This window comes from Neomonachus schauinslandi, chromosome 10 (genome assembly GCF_002201575.2).
Source record: "Neomonachus schauinslandi chromosome 10, ASM220157v2, whole genome shotgun sequence".
In the NCBI taxonomy this organism is placed as follows: domain Eukaryota; kingdom Metazoa; phylum Chordata; class Mammalia; order Carnivora; family Phocidae; genus Neomonachus; species Neomonachus schauinslandi.
Window position 1 is genome coordinate 29,424,746 of NC_058412.1, and position 13,964 is coordinate 29,438,709.

At 34.7% G+C, this 13,964-nt stretch overlaps 1 protein-coding gene across 2 annotated transcripts in view; it reads right to left on the bottom strand.

Annotated features, from left to right (window-relative positions):
• STRN (striatin) overlaps nt 1-13,964 on the bottom strand; it is a 93,266-nt gene that overhangs the window by 35,186 nt on the left and 44,116 nt on the right. For both annotated transcript variants that reach the window (XM_021697518.2, XM_044918761.1), the window contains exons 4-6: nt 9,058-9,136; nt 6,213-6,380; nt 3,920-4,055 (exon numbers count right to left, since the gene is read on the bottom strand). In XM_021697518.2, coding sequence (XP_021553193.1) covers nt 3,920-4,055; nt 6,213-6,380; nt 9,058-9,136 — 383 coding nt within the window. The remainder of the gene's footprint in view (nt 1-3,919; nt 4,056-6,212; nt 6,381-9,057; nt 9,137-13,964) is intronic.

Consider the following 13,964-nt stretch of genomic DNA (forward strand, 5'->3'; position numbering starts at 1 on the left):
GCAATTGCACTAGTAGGTATTTATCCAAAGGATACAAAAATGCTGATTCAAAGGAGCACATGTACCCCAATATTACAGCAGCACTATGAACTAACAGCCACATTATGGAAACAGCTCAAAGGTCCATCGACAGATGAATGGATAAAGGAGATGTGGTCTATATATACAATGTAATATTAGTCATCCAAAAAATGAAATCTTGCCATTTGCAACAACATGGATGGAGCTAGAGAGTATAATGATAAGTGAAATAAGTCAGTCAGAGAAAGACAAGTATCACATGATTTCACTCACTTGTGGAATTTAAGAAACGAAACAGATGAATATAGGGGAAGGGAAGGAAAAATAAAATAAGATCAAAACAGAGAGGGAGGCAAACCATAAGAGACTCTTAACTATAGAGAACAAACTGAGTGTTGCTGGAAGAGAGGTAGGTGGGAGGATGGGCGAAATGGGTGATGGGCATTAAGGAGGGCACTTGTTACAATGAGCACTAGGTAGTATATGTAAGCGATGAATCACTAAATTATATTCCTGAAACCAATACAACATTATATATTAACTAACTTGAATTTCAATAAAAAAAAAAATCCTTCTAGTGTAGCACTCCAGGAAGCCACTATCAGAAGAAAGCTGGTGCAGTAGATGAAACCTAATCTGCCTTCACTACCCTGGTATATATAAAAACTGAACAGGAGAAATCAAGGATTCTTTAATGCTGCTAGAATAACTGGTTTAACTATTTAGAGTATTTCCCTAAGACCTAGACATACTTTTATGTTTATAGCATATTCCAATCTCCCATCCAGCACATCAGTTAAACAAAAAAGTTTGACATACTGAGTACAGAAATCCCATGCTGAAGGTGTATTCTTTTGTAACTATATGCTAATAGGTTTTTCTAATTTTCTCTGAGAAGCCAAACTAAGGTAGAAAAGTATCTCTGACGAGTTATACCAATAGAAGACACTGACCTTCATTGTTCCACAAATAAACACACTGCCTAATCCATCTTCTTTCACCCTAGAGGCTTGATTTCTCCCTTCCCCCGACCCTGATGGGACACCAGATATGAATTAGAGGGGCCATCACCCACACCTTGTAGATAGAGATTCTTGTTCTCAATGCCTGATGAAAAGGGCAGAGAAAATACATAAGTATCTGGAACCTTATATTGAAAAACTGAATGTATTTTCAACATTCTAATTACTAAATATGGTAATAAGTCACAAAACTAACTCCTTGGGAAAAAATCTGTTTCTAGGTCTCTCCTCCATCTAACCTTATGAATGAAGATATGGCAAGTTGCAGGCCACTGTCTATCAAGTCTCCCACTTAAATAAAAACTCCTGTGTTTTTAATGGTTAGGCATAGAAGAAAAGTGTGGCTGCCAACAGAGAGTAGGATTAGTAAATGGGAAGGGGTGGGGTTTGTTATAATAAGTACATACTACTTTTCCTTACATTCCAGATTCCACTCCACTCCTACCTCTAGTGAGTTTAGAAGTCAACTTAAGAATTAAGGCAAACACAAAAAAGGTATAGGTTGCACAGGGTGCCACAAAGATTAGAAAAAAGGATAGACGGCCACTTTGGTTTTAAAACCATTAGAAGAAACATAACACAAACGGGGATCACACAATAGATTTTAATGACTCTTAATCCCATTCCTTTTCCTCCTAAAGTATCTGAATGTGGAGACTAAATCTTGCTGGTGAAGTTATCCTTCAAACATTTTAAAGTTGATCACTTTTTATACACATGTGTAATTTCAAGATCATTATTACACTTAACTAATGATACTATGGTGAGAATGCAAAACAATGATGGTAAAGAAAAATAAGGTGAAGAGGTTGATCATGAGGAAGGAGGAGATAAAGAGGAGAGATATGATCCAGAATATAACCCAAAGAATAATCAAACTCTAAAAGCGGGTAGAGAGCAAGAAGACAGCATATGCAGCTACGCACAAATAGCCCATGTCTCTATATTTTCTTAGTTGAATCCACCAAACTATTTTGATTAAAGAAATAAAGTAACAGTTTAAAAACCTGTTTGTTTTACTAAACATTTTAACTGCAATAAATCTTTTAAGTCATGCTTACTCATTGCTACACAGAGTTAGACTGTGAAAGTCCTTTTGGTAGCTATTAGCCTGAGCTGTGAAAATTAATTAATATATCCTAAAAATTAGCAAAGCTGTTACAAAGAAACCAATTATTTGTTTAGGGATATTTTTTCCTGAAAAACTAAAAGGATTTTTGAGTCCATGCTTAAATGGGGTTAAGTATGTTTATATTAGCTATGCCTTCACTGCTTGGTCACAGAATTGCTAAAATCCGCACTAATTGCAAGACAGGATCTTTATGAATTTGATTACTTAAAAAGAAACCAGGTTATGGTTAGGAATTTCTAGTAAGACCATAATTAATACTTAAAGCATGATAATCAATTATCATTTACCACTGAGTTATGAATAAAGTATTTTGATGGGAAAATAATATCTCAATGCAATTGGCCCACAGAAATCACAAAGCAGTACAAAACTTCCAAAAGAACAGGACAGAGAAAAAGTATCATACAAGTTTAGGCATTTTCTTTTACTACAGTAAATTAAAACATATTCTATTACTACCTGTTTGGATAAGAAAAATTGGGGGTAACTACTTGAAGTTCAAATAATATCCATGGCAAGGCTGTATCAGCAGAATACTACTGCAGAGTGGCTCAGGGAAACAATAATGTGGAAGTAATAATTTGGAGAGTCTTTGATGGAAGCAGAGGACATAAAGGAGAGAATTTATACCCAGAAAGCATTTATATCATTTTTCATATATAGCATCTCATTTATTGCTTACAAAATCCTCTGAAGATAAGATGGGTATTTATAATCCCCATTTTACAAACTAAAAAACTAAGCCTGAAGGGTAAGAAGCACAGATAACTAGTGACAACTCGGACTTAAACCCAAAGCTTTCAACTCTAGGTCCAGTCGGCTTCACTACCTTGCTTTCTTCCTTACTCTTCTTAAATAAACATGAAAGAGGAAATGTAAACATTTTCCTAGACAAAACAAAGCATGCCCTCATCTATTACTTAAAAAAGAGAGGAGGAGGAGGAGAGGGAGGAAGGAGAGAGAGAAGAGAGGAGAAGGAAGAAAAAGTAGGGAGGAAAAAAGGGAAGGAAAAAAAAAACAAAAAACCAGGAGGAGCTGAAGGTGACAGAATGGAGAAGAGAAAGGAGAAGAAGCAAGACACCTCTTATTCCAAGAAACTACCATGGGAAAGTCAATAAACCTATAAAGATCTAAACAAAACTACAGAATAACTTTAAACAAGTTTGAAGAAATCTAATGGAACAGTTCTAAAAATTTGTAACATTTGTCTACCAAAGCAACCCAGACAAGAAAGACAAAACTGCATTGATTAGAGGTGATGCCAATCGCCATCAGGTACCATAATGGGTCTGTCAGTTCTACTGTCTTATAGCACCAACAACACTGCTTTGTTATAACACAAACATTTTTACCATATTCACCAGCTCTACTGAACTACTAAAATGCTTAATGAGTTAATAAATCAAAGAGTGAGGACCTTTAAAGATTTTTTAAATTTTTGTAAGTAATCTCTCTACCCAATGTGGGGCTCGAACTCACAACCCTGAGATCAAGAGTCATGTGCTCTATCGACTGAGGCAGCCAGGTGCCCCAGAGAGTAAGGACCTTTTAAGAGAAAGCTGCCATCCTAAAATTATTACTGAATTTAAACTCAATACTAAAAACTCTTAGATGAAATTTCCCCAAATTCATGAAAAAAAGTTAAGGATTTAGGTTGAACCAATCGATTTTTTTTTTAATTTTCTTTCACTTGGATTATTTTTAAAGTAAGCATAATGATCCCTAAAAATATTATCCTACTCACTGTTGAAGTATCAATGATGCTTTTCTCTCTTCCATCAATGTCATCATCTTCATCTTCATCACTGAAATCTGCAGCTGCACTTTCAAGGAATTTGAAATTATCCAGCACGGAGGCAGAATCTGTTAACTCGGATTTTCTGGTTTAGAACATGTACACCTTGCTCAGTTAATTTTTTAAACTCAACATAAGAATTAATCCATATGTTGCACTAACTTCTGTTCACATTGTAACTATGATCCCTCAAATCATATTATGAACTACACTGATTCTTATCCATTATATTCCCATGGATTTTAATTGGCAAAGCACAATAGGAAGTGGTTACTCTTTTAAAAGTACTTTGCAATCATATCTATTTAGGTTAATGTAATATAAAGAACACCCCTCCTGATTCAGTATTCTTTTGATCCTTAAGTCAACGTTAATGTCTTTCTTTTTAAAAATATTTTTCTTATTACCTCTACTTCTATTTTTCTCTATTCTTTTCCTCTCTGCAACTCTTCCTCTAACATGTGAATTTCTATAACTAAGAAAATGGCTAGTAGATACATCAGTTTTCTCTGATACAATCCTATATTTCTACTGAACAGCTAAGGAGTTGAAAAAAAACAAATATACACATAAAGCTACTAAAAATAACTTAAGTCAAACTAATATTACTACGAAACTTAATCCTGTTAATGAATAAACCATTAACTTTTTGAAATGATTGACTTTTCAAATACATAAGATTTTAATTTAGTTTCCTCAAAATAAATTTAGTAAATAATTTCCTAATGGCCAGAATAAGATGATTTCTCTCCAGTTCATTAGGAAATGTTTTAGATAACAAGGCATTTTTTTAAAGAAAATTTAGCCACGACTCTAGACAACATTTCTAAGACAGATTAATCTTAAATTTCAAATCTGCTGAGAGCTATGTTTTTGGTATCTTCCACCCTATTCTCTATCCCTACACAAATGAGACAGATTCGGAATAATACCCTTGTCAGTTCCAAAAGACAGGTCAAGGGCAAAACACAAGACAACTCAAGTGGCCTTTTCTGAACATCTTTATAATGACTTATAATAACCCTGTAGGTAAAACTATAACCAGGAATAAGGCCTACATTGTCTATGCCTACACAAAGAAACAATCTAATCTTACATTTGTATAAATAAGTTAATGTAGTCTTAAATATTAATGAATATATTTAAGAAGGCTCCAGTGACATTTGTTTATAGAAGTTCGTTTATAGGAGTCCGTCCTATTTTTGAACCTTTACCTAAATCCCATAATTTTAGTTAATGTTCCAAATAACAGAAATGATGTTCTCACTAGAAAATGTATAGAGTTCAATTAAAACCATTCTTATAGCCCAAACATGCAGTAAAATGAGGCAAAATAATATTGAGACTTTCACAGAATCTTTGGCTTTTTCTCTCTTTAAGAATCATGCCAAATTTAACCTGAGAAACAAACAGGGTTTTAGAGGGGAGGGGGGGGGAGGGGATAGGTTAGCCCGGTGATGGGTATTAAGGAGGGCACGTACTGCATGGAGCACTGGGTGTTATATGAAAACAATGGATCGTGGATCACTACATCAAAAACTAATGATATACTGTATGGTGATTAACATAACATAATAAAATTAAAAACTACAAAAAAAAAAAAAAGAATCATGCCAAATTTATTTTCAATAAAGAATGTCCTTACTTAACTACTCATGTTCATTTTAAGCAGAATTACATATAATTGTATGACACATGATCCAAAAAGCAAAACAAAATATTTCAAACAGCTACTGAATTTTTTACACTTATTCTATCAATTAAAAACATACACTTAAAATAGATATCTTTCAAAGGAAAAGGTGAGTTACAGCATTGTTAAATACACAAATGGCTAAGAAAACATTTACTTCTAAAAAATTTGAGGAATTTATAGGATTTTTAGGTCATCAGGAATGAAATTACATTCTTATAAGATTTGAACTGAATCTCCTAAAGATGATCTTTTGTGAAGTTCTAATAGTAAGTGACTGAGCTTCAAGATATTAAAATCTGTATTAAACCTATAGATTTCAAGCAAATAAAAATATCTTAAAAATATTCTTAAAATAATCATAAATAACTTTAATCCCTATGGGTTATCTTCTACCAAATGAAATTTCAATTTTTTAATTCAACTTTATAATAAATTACTTCTGTAGCAGTATCTAAAACGCAAGTATCACAAGTGTCAACCATAAACCAAAAATATTTAATAAGCACTAAAATTTTAGCTAAAACGCTTTCTAGACAGAATACTTACCCAATCATTGCCGTCTCTTTAACTTCGGCCTCTGTGCCATTTATAACTGAATCCTGATTTTTGTCATCTTCCCTGTCAGTGACATCACTTGAAAAGCCCAACAAAGCTCGCACTCGTTTAGATTTCACATCTAGAATGGTATCTGTGTAACCCACCTCCTGTAGATACCTGCGTGTGAAGAAGATCCTTACAATTCAGTCATATTGGAATCAGTATTCTATAACTTAATATGTAAATAAAAGTATTTCTTTAAATTCATTGCCTGCGTAAGACTTAACAGTACAGTACTATGCTAGTAAGACGTGCTAATAAATAATCTTCCAGCTGCAGATGGAGCTGTCTCTTGCAGTACCAGCCTCTATGGTCACTGAAAAAAAAAATCAAAGAACTATACAATACACCATTCATTACATTTATCATAAGAAGAAGCTGTTCCTTAATATACCTAATAGCACATTCTTTCTTCTAGGCAGCAAACTCACTCTCAGATTCTTACAACAGTAATTATTATAACCAGTAGTTTTTTGTTTTTTTTTTTTTTTACACTTCTGATATAGAGAGTTATTGAATCAACTGTTTGAGATCCAGAGAGGATATTTCTAGCATATTTGGTTTTCTCCATGACATACAAGAAGAGTATATTCCAAAGAGTCATTTCTACAGAAAGGAAGCTTTTATCCTGAGACAACTCTAAAATAAAAATAGCCCACAGTTCAACTGTGGATGTGGGATGCCTATGTGCACGTGGGAGTGTGTGTGACAGAGAGGCAGCAGAAGAGAAGAGAACAGGTTTGTACTGAGAACTAGATCTGGGTCTAAAGCCCATTTCTGCCACTTTCTTCCTGTGTAACTTTAATTCTCCTGAACCTCAGTTTTCTTCTCCCTAAAAGTGACACACCTCGTATAGTGGGTGACATACAGAAGGCACTCAATATCCATTAACAACAAAGATGACTAAAAAAGACCAAAAGGAACATGAAAAAGGCAAAGGTCATTACTAATGTCATTAACAAATGTGACAGACAAATATTAGGCATGAGCCTGTAAGTAAGCAGCAAATCTATGAAATTAAGGAGAAAACAAAGGTGGACAAGATAACCAGTCTGAGGTCAGTTTATTTCAACATCTGGTATTAACAGATTACAGCTCAAAGATATATTTCACAAAGATATATGACCAAAATGGAGTAAGTGTATCTTATCAAATCAAGATACTCATTTTTCAATACTATCTGATATTTAATTTGGACAATAAATGTTTAACTTTCTTAAATTTAATCAGTTCTTACAAACCAACAGGTTTTTCTGTTCTAAACAAATATTTGATATATATCTTTGGCAACAAAATCACATTAGAGATAACTGTTTCCAAAACCGCTCTTTCCATAGGTAAGTTGGCTTTACTAAGTACCTACCTCCTTAATTCATGATAAAATGTCACCTTTACTTTAAAGAGACAGATGATGAGTCTTTTGTTTTTGAAAACTATCTCAGATTGCTTACTACAGTAACTACTTCTCATAAAAAAGAAAATGAGCACTTTAAAAACACATTTATGAAAGAAAAATGTAGTATGTCATATTTAAGACCAAGGTGAGGGCACTAGGAAAACCACTTATTAAATGTTAGTGAATTCTCATTTTTTTCTCATGCTGAATAGATTCAAATACATAAAAGGAGACATTTTAATATTCTCTTCCCATTAGGCAAAAGGAATGGCTGGCACAAATTCACTCTGGAAACCACTGGTGCAGACTACTCACAGGAAACTCAAAAATCCAAAAACAGCTAAGTACATTTCATTTTAATGAAGCACAAGTCAGAATACCAATTTCAAATGTGATATGCAAGGATAAGGCAGTGAGCTGGTTAAGTGGGCTATAGCCTACCACCTGACATTTGAACCTCATTCCAGCTTTGTTTCCTCTTTATAGTCTCAAATACACATTTTATAGGAGAAACTACATGGTAGTGCAGTATTTGCAAATTTGAGAAATTAAAAAAGTTCTTCAATCTACTTAAAATAGGAAATTTAAAAACATAACACAAAATTACATCTAAATATTGATTAGACTTACATTAAGACATACCTATGTTCAGGTATAAAAGATGCAAAAAGTAACTTTAAGGGTATAGAATTCTTTAAAAAAAAAATATTTTAGGGCACCTGGGTGGCTCAGTTGGTTAAGCGACTGCCTTCGGTTCAGGTCATGATCCTGGAGTCCTGGGATCGAGTCCCGCATCGGGCTCCCTGCTCAGCGGGGAGTCTGCTTCTCCCTCTGACCCTCCTCCCTCTCATGCTCTCTCTATCTCATTCTCTCTCTCAAATAAATAAATAAAATCTTTTTAAAAAAAATTTTATTTATTTGAGAGAGAGAGAGAGAGAAAGCAGAAGCAGGGGGAGGGGTAGAGGGAGAAGCAGACTCCCCGCTAAGCAGGGAGCCCAATGTGGGGCTCGATCCCAGGATCCTGGGATCATGACCTAAGTGGAAGGCAGGTGCTTAACGACTGAGCCACCCAGGTGCCCCTAGAATTCTTTCAAATGTAAACATAAGTGTATATTAAAATTTAGAAGCTTAAAGGTATACTCTTTAAGTTAAAATTATAAAAAGAGAATTTATTCTTGGTTAATTCTTATTAATATTTAATGAAGAATAAAACCTGCCACAGGGGAAAAAATGTTTACTATGAAAAAGGAACAATAACTCAATTAAGCTTTTTCACAGCAGCAGTCTAATAATAAAAGAGAGAAAATTATTCTGAGTTGAAAATGCAAAAAAAAATATATATATATATATGTATCCTGATGAAAACATATTTTTCTTTGTTTGACCACGGATACTTACTGTCTGAGTAGTTGTCGACCTTGTTTCCACATTAACTGGCTGTTTTGCTGTGGCTGTACCTCTGTTTCATTACCTTCATCTGGAAAACATTAAATCATAATAAAAGTGCCTTGTTTTATTCATTAGAGGGCATCTCAATTCATAAAATATGTCCAATAAAAATTTATAAGATTAAGAATATGCAAACTACACTGTAAGGTATGTTCTAGGACAATGTACACTGTTTTTTTTAATCTAATTTCCGTAACAAAAATAATATAGATTCATGATTGCTACTAGATTCCCCTGAGCGTAGCAGAACTAAAATAAAGACATTTTCCCAATCTCTAGTAGCCTGAGAATTTTCGTCCAGGACAAAGACCTATTCAAATCAAGTCACACAATAAGAGTCAAATGAAAGTATTATGGAGCACCACATCAGAGCTAGAACAAAGCACTCAGGAATGATGACAGAAAAGCCAGTTTGGTAAAGAGTAGATAGGGAAGAAATAACTTCAATCCAAATCTATTTCCTTCACTAGTTACTAAATGAAAACTTCAAATATTCTTTTGAAGACATTCTTTGAATGAAAACCACCTAAGTCTTGTAAAGCTTAAATTCATCATTTGGTAGAAAGTGAACTCTTTCAAGAGGATAGTAAAATAAAAAGAGCCTTCTCTGTGCTAAATCTGGACTACAGAATTTCCAAACTATACTCTAATTTTAAAAATACAAAAAATTTCACACTTTCTATCAGCCCTGGATCAAACTATAAGAAACTGTGATCTTTTACAGGGTTTTATTCACATGGAGATGTAAGAGAGACTGGGAAAATTTGTTTTATGATATTGATGTTAAGCATTTACTGTGTTCCAGATGCTGTGTTAAAAACACATTCATTATCTCTTTTAATCTTTACAACCTCAAAAGATAGGTGTTATTACTATCCCTATTTTAAAGATGAAAAAGATGAGTTTTACAAGTTAATTGTATGATTTCCAAGTTAGAAACACAGTTGTAAGTGCTGAAATCACATCTGACTCCAGAGCTCATGTATTTACAGAAATATGTAAATAAGAATTAGATCTTCCATTTTCATTTTTCTCCTACATTAATCAGGCCAAGCTCTGTGATATACCAAAGAAACAGCAGTAGACCAGACTGTGGCAGGAGGATTAAGTTACCTCAACAAGGTAGATTACTTTGGGATGATCTCAGAAGGCATATAGTTTAAAAAAGGGGCAAAAATAATGTCCCCATACTAAGGAAAAACAACACACATCTTGTTTCCATTGACCCACAAATTCAGGAACTATGGTTCACAAATGGTTCCACAAATTCAGGAATATACTAAGGTATGTTCTAATATATCTTAAGTCAAGTAAGCTATACTTGCCAAGTAAGAATACTTACACTGGCATTTCAAAAGACTAAAAATTTCATATGTGAAGGAACTTTTGAGGTCATCTAATTTCCCATCAGTATAGGCTTCTCTATTCCACCCTCAGATATACTCAACTGCCTTTGCCTACTTTGGAAGCTAGTGATGTTACCAAAGTACAACACATACACTCAGTGGAATACTACTTACAAGGAATGAACTATAGATACACACCAACATGAATGAATCTCAAATGCATGATGCTAAATGAGAAAAACCAGAATCAGAAGGCTATATTCTGTATGATTCTCGAATTCATATGACTTTCTGGAAAAGGCAAAACTACAGGAACATAAAACAGATGAGTGGCTGCCAGGGGATTAGACCGGGGACAAAGGGGTTGACTACAAAGGGTAGTAGTAACGAAACTATATGTGTTTGTGAAAATACTAAAAAGGTGAATTTTACTTATGTAAATGATACCTTAATAAAAAATAAATTAAACCAAACCAAATAAGAATGCATCTTCACCCTCTTTAAAAAAGTGTATCCATGTACTGAGATAAAATCTGACTCCCTGGGTAACATGTTTTAAAAAAAAGTCTGAAGTTAAAAGAGAAAAAAAACTTTTGTACATGTGAACTTGATTTTCCCCACATTTCCAAATTCAAGCTAAAATTCACAGTTCTCTCAATCAACTATCAGATTCACTCCCGCCTTATCAAGTTTAAAAAAAATGACATCATACGAAAGTGAGGATTTTAAAGTGGTAAGAGTTGAACTGCTTGGCAATATAAAAGTAGTTGACTGGTACTTCCAGTCAAGTTAGAGTAACAAGGACCCAATTTACCCTCCTGCTTGAAACAACTATAAAACAAAATAGATGAAATCATGGTTAAGACCTGATTTCAGGCAACAAAGGACAATGATCCCTGAGAGAAAGGAAACACACAGTGAGCCCTGTGATTTTTCCAGCTTACTGCCTTGACAGAGTTTCTAGATTGTGGCATAGGGAGGGGAACAAAAACAGTATCTGAAGGGGGCGCCTGGGTGGCTCAGTCGTTAAGCGTCTGCCTTCGGCTCAGGTCATGATCCCAGGGTCCTGGGATCGAGCCCCGCATCGGGCTCCCTGCTCTGCGGGAGGCCTGCTTCTCCCTCTCCCACTCCCCCTGCTTGTGTTCCCTCTCTCGCTGTGTCTTTCTCTCTCTGTCAAATAAATAAATAAAATCTTTAAAAAAAAAATATCTGAGGAAAGAATAGCTGAAAAGTTGTATATTTCATGAAAACTCTAAATCCACAGATCCAAGAGACTCAATGAACCCCAAGCACAAGAAACCCCAAGCAGGGGTCACCTGGGGACTACACCGAAGCACATCATAATGAAATTGCTTAAAACCAATGACAAAATGAAAAATCTTAAAAGTGCCAGAGAAAAAGGTCACATTCTGCATATAGAAGAACAGAGATAAGTCTGATATACGATATCTCATCAGAAACAATGCAAGCAAGCAAAAGAAAGACTTTTTCAGACACACAAAAGCTGAAAGAACTCATTGGCAGCAGCCCATATTACAGGATATGTAAAAGTCCTTGAGGCAGATGGACTATGACACCAGAAAATACGGATCCACACAAAGAATGATGAGCACTGGAAATATATACTTTTTATATTATTTAAATCTCTTTAAAAGAGAACTAACAAAAATAATAATATAGTGTGTGACTTATAATAGAAGCAAAATATGTGAAAACAACTGCCAAAGAGAGACATAGAAATCCATAGTTACAAGGCTCTCATACTGTAAGAAGTGGTATATTGTCACTTAAAGACAGACTGTGGTTAAGTTAAAAAAAAAAAAAAAGTATACCACCAAAATAGCAAAGAGTTACAGCTAATAAGTCAGCAAGAGATAAAATAGAACGATTAAAAAAAAAAAAACTAGATTATCCCAAAGAAATCCATGAGAGAAAAAGGGATCAAAGAACAGACTGAACAAACAGAAAACAAACAGCAAAGGGGGTAGCTTTAAATCTAACCATACCATTAGTCACATTAAATATAAATGGTCTAAACATCTCGATTAAAAGAATTTGTCACTCTGTATAAAAATATTCTATTTTTAATATGTACCTGGCTTCTAATATTAAATAAAAGAAGCTAAAATATGGAAGATAAATAAATTTTAACATAACCTGGGGTAAAATTTCCTAAGGTAGAAATGTAAAGGTTTGGATATAGAACAAAATGGGGGGGGGCAGTCAAAAGGGGGGGGCAGTCAGAAGGGAAACTAATTTTATTGTGAAAAATGTCTCAGAAAAAGTCTGAATTATCAGTTTAAAAAAATATATATTGTAAATGGATAAAGAGCAAAGACTAGAAGAATTCCTGCTTCTTTAAAGTTTACCCTGTTTGGATACACCACCTTCTACCCTCTCCTAGTCACTGTCCTCATCAATGTCACCCACAAATCCCTCAGTAACACTCGGAACTAGGCTTACATGCTTCCTCTGCAACCAAACGTTTACCTCATCTTGAGCGAAGTTAATATTCATGTGGGTGATCCACTTCAGCCTCCCCACAACCACCACCCTCTCTAGCTGTCATACCTTAGATCTTGTCATTATGAAGAACAGACGCAGATGCAAACTCCCTCTCTGAGCGTATTCTTCAGACTCATATTCCCACCTCACTAGTTCTTTCATTTAGCTGGGACCTTAGACCAGGGGCCAGCAAATTACAACCTGCAAGTCAAATGTGGCCTGCTGTACTCATTCATTTGTGTGTTGTGGCTACTTTTATGTTAGAATGTCAGAGCTGAGTAGCTGCAACAGAGAACATATGGCCTAAAAAGCCCAAATATTATTATCTGGCCCTTAACAGTAAAAGTTTGCTGGCCTACTGCAGACCATAGCCTATCCCCTCACTTCTACCCATTTAGCCTCCTTTTGTCTTCACTTCCTTTCCTCTCTAGTTTTAGTTCACAGTCTATCACTTCAATTATTCTTTAGTCTATGTCCTCAAATTTCTTGTCCCTTTGGTCTCTCCATGAATTCAATGAATTCAACTATGAACTATTTCCATTCTATTTTTGTCCAAGCTGTCAAGTATGCAAACCAATGCATCTATATAAACTCATGATCACAACTGTCAACTGGACCCTTAGCTTTTCTCAATCCTACTATTTATTATCAGTTTGCCCTCCTGCTCATTATTATTTTAAACCTCTTCTACTTTTCTTAAACCTATCATACATTCTTAGCAGGTAATCCAGTCTTACACATAAAGCTATCATATTAAATACCCACCACCAAAGTGAAACCCAAACCTACAAACCCATCACCTAACTTCTACATTCTTTCTTGGGAACAATAAAAGACATGCTCCTCCCACCATTCTCCAGCTAATTAAGAATCCAATCTCTGTGCTTCTTCAGATACCTTCCCATTCTGAATATGTCTTCTCTCTCCTTTTTATTTGCTCCTCCTCTAAGAAACGCATCACACACACACACACACACACACACACACACACACACACACACACAC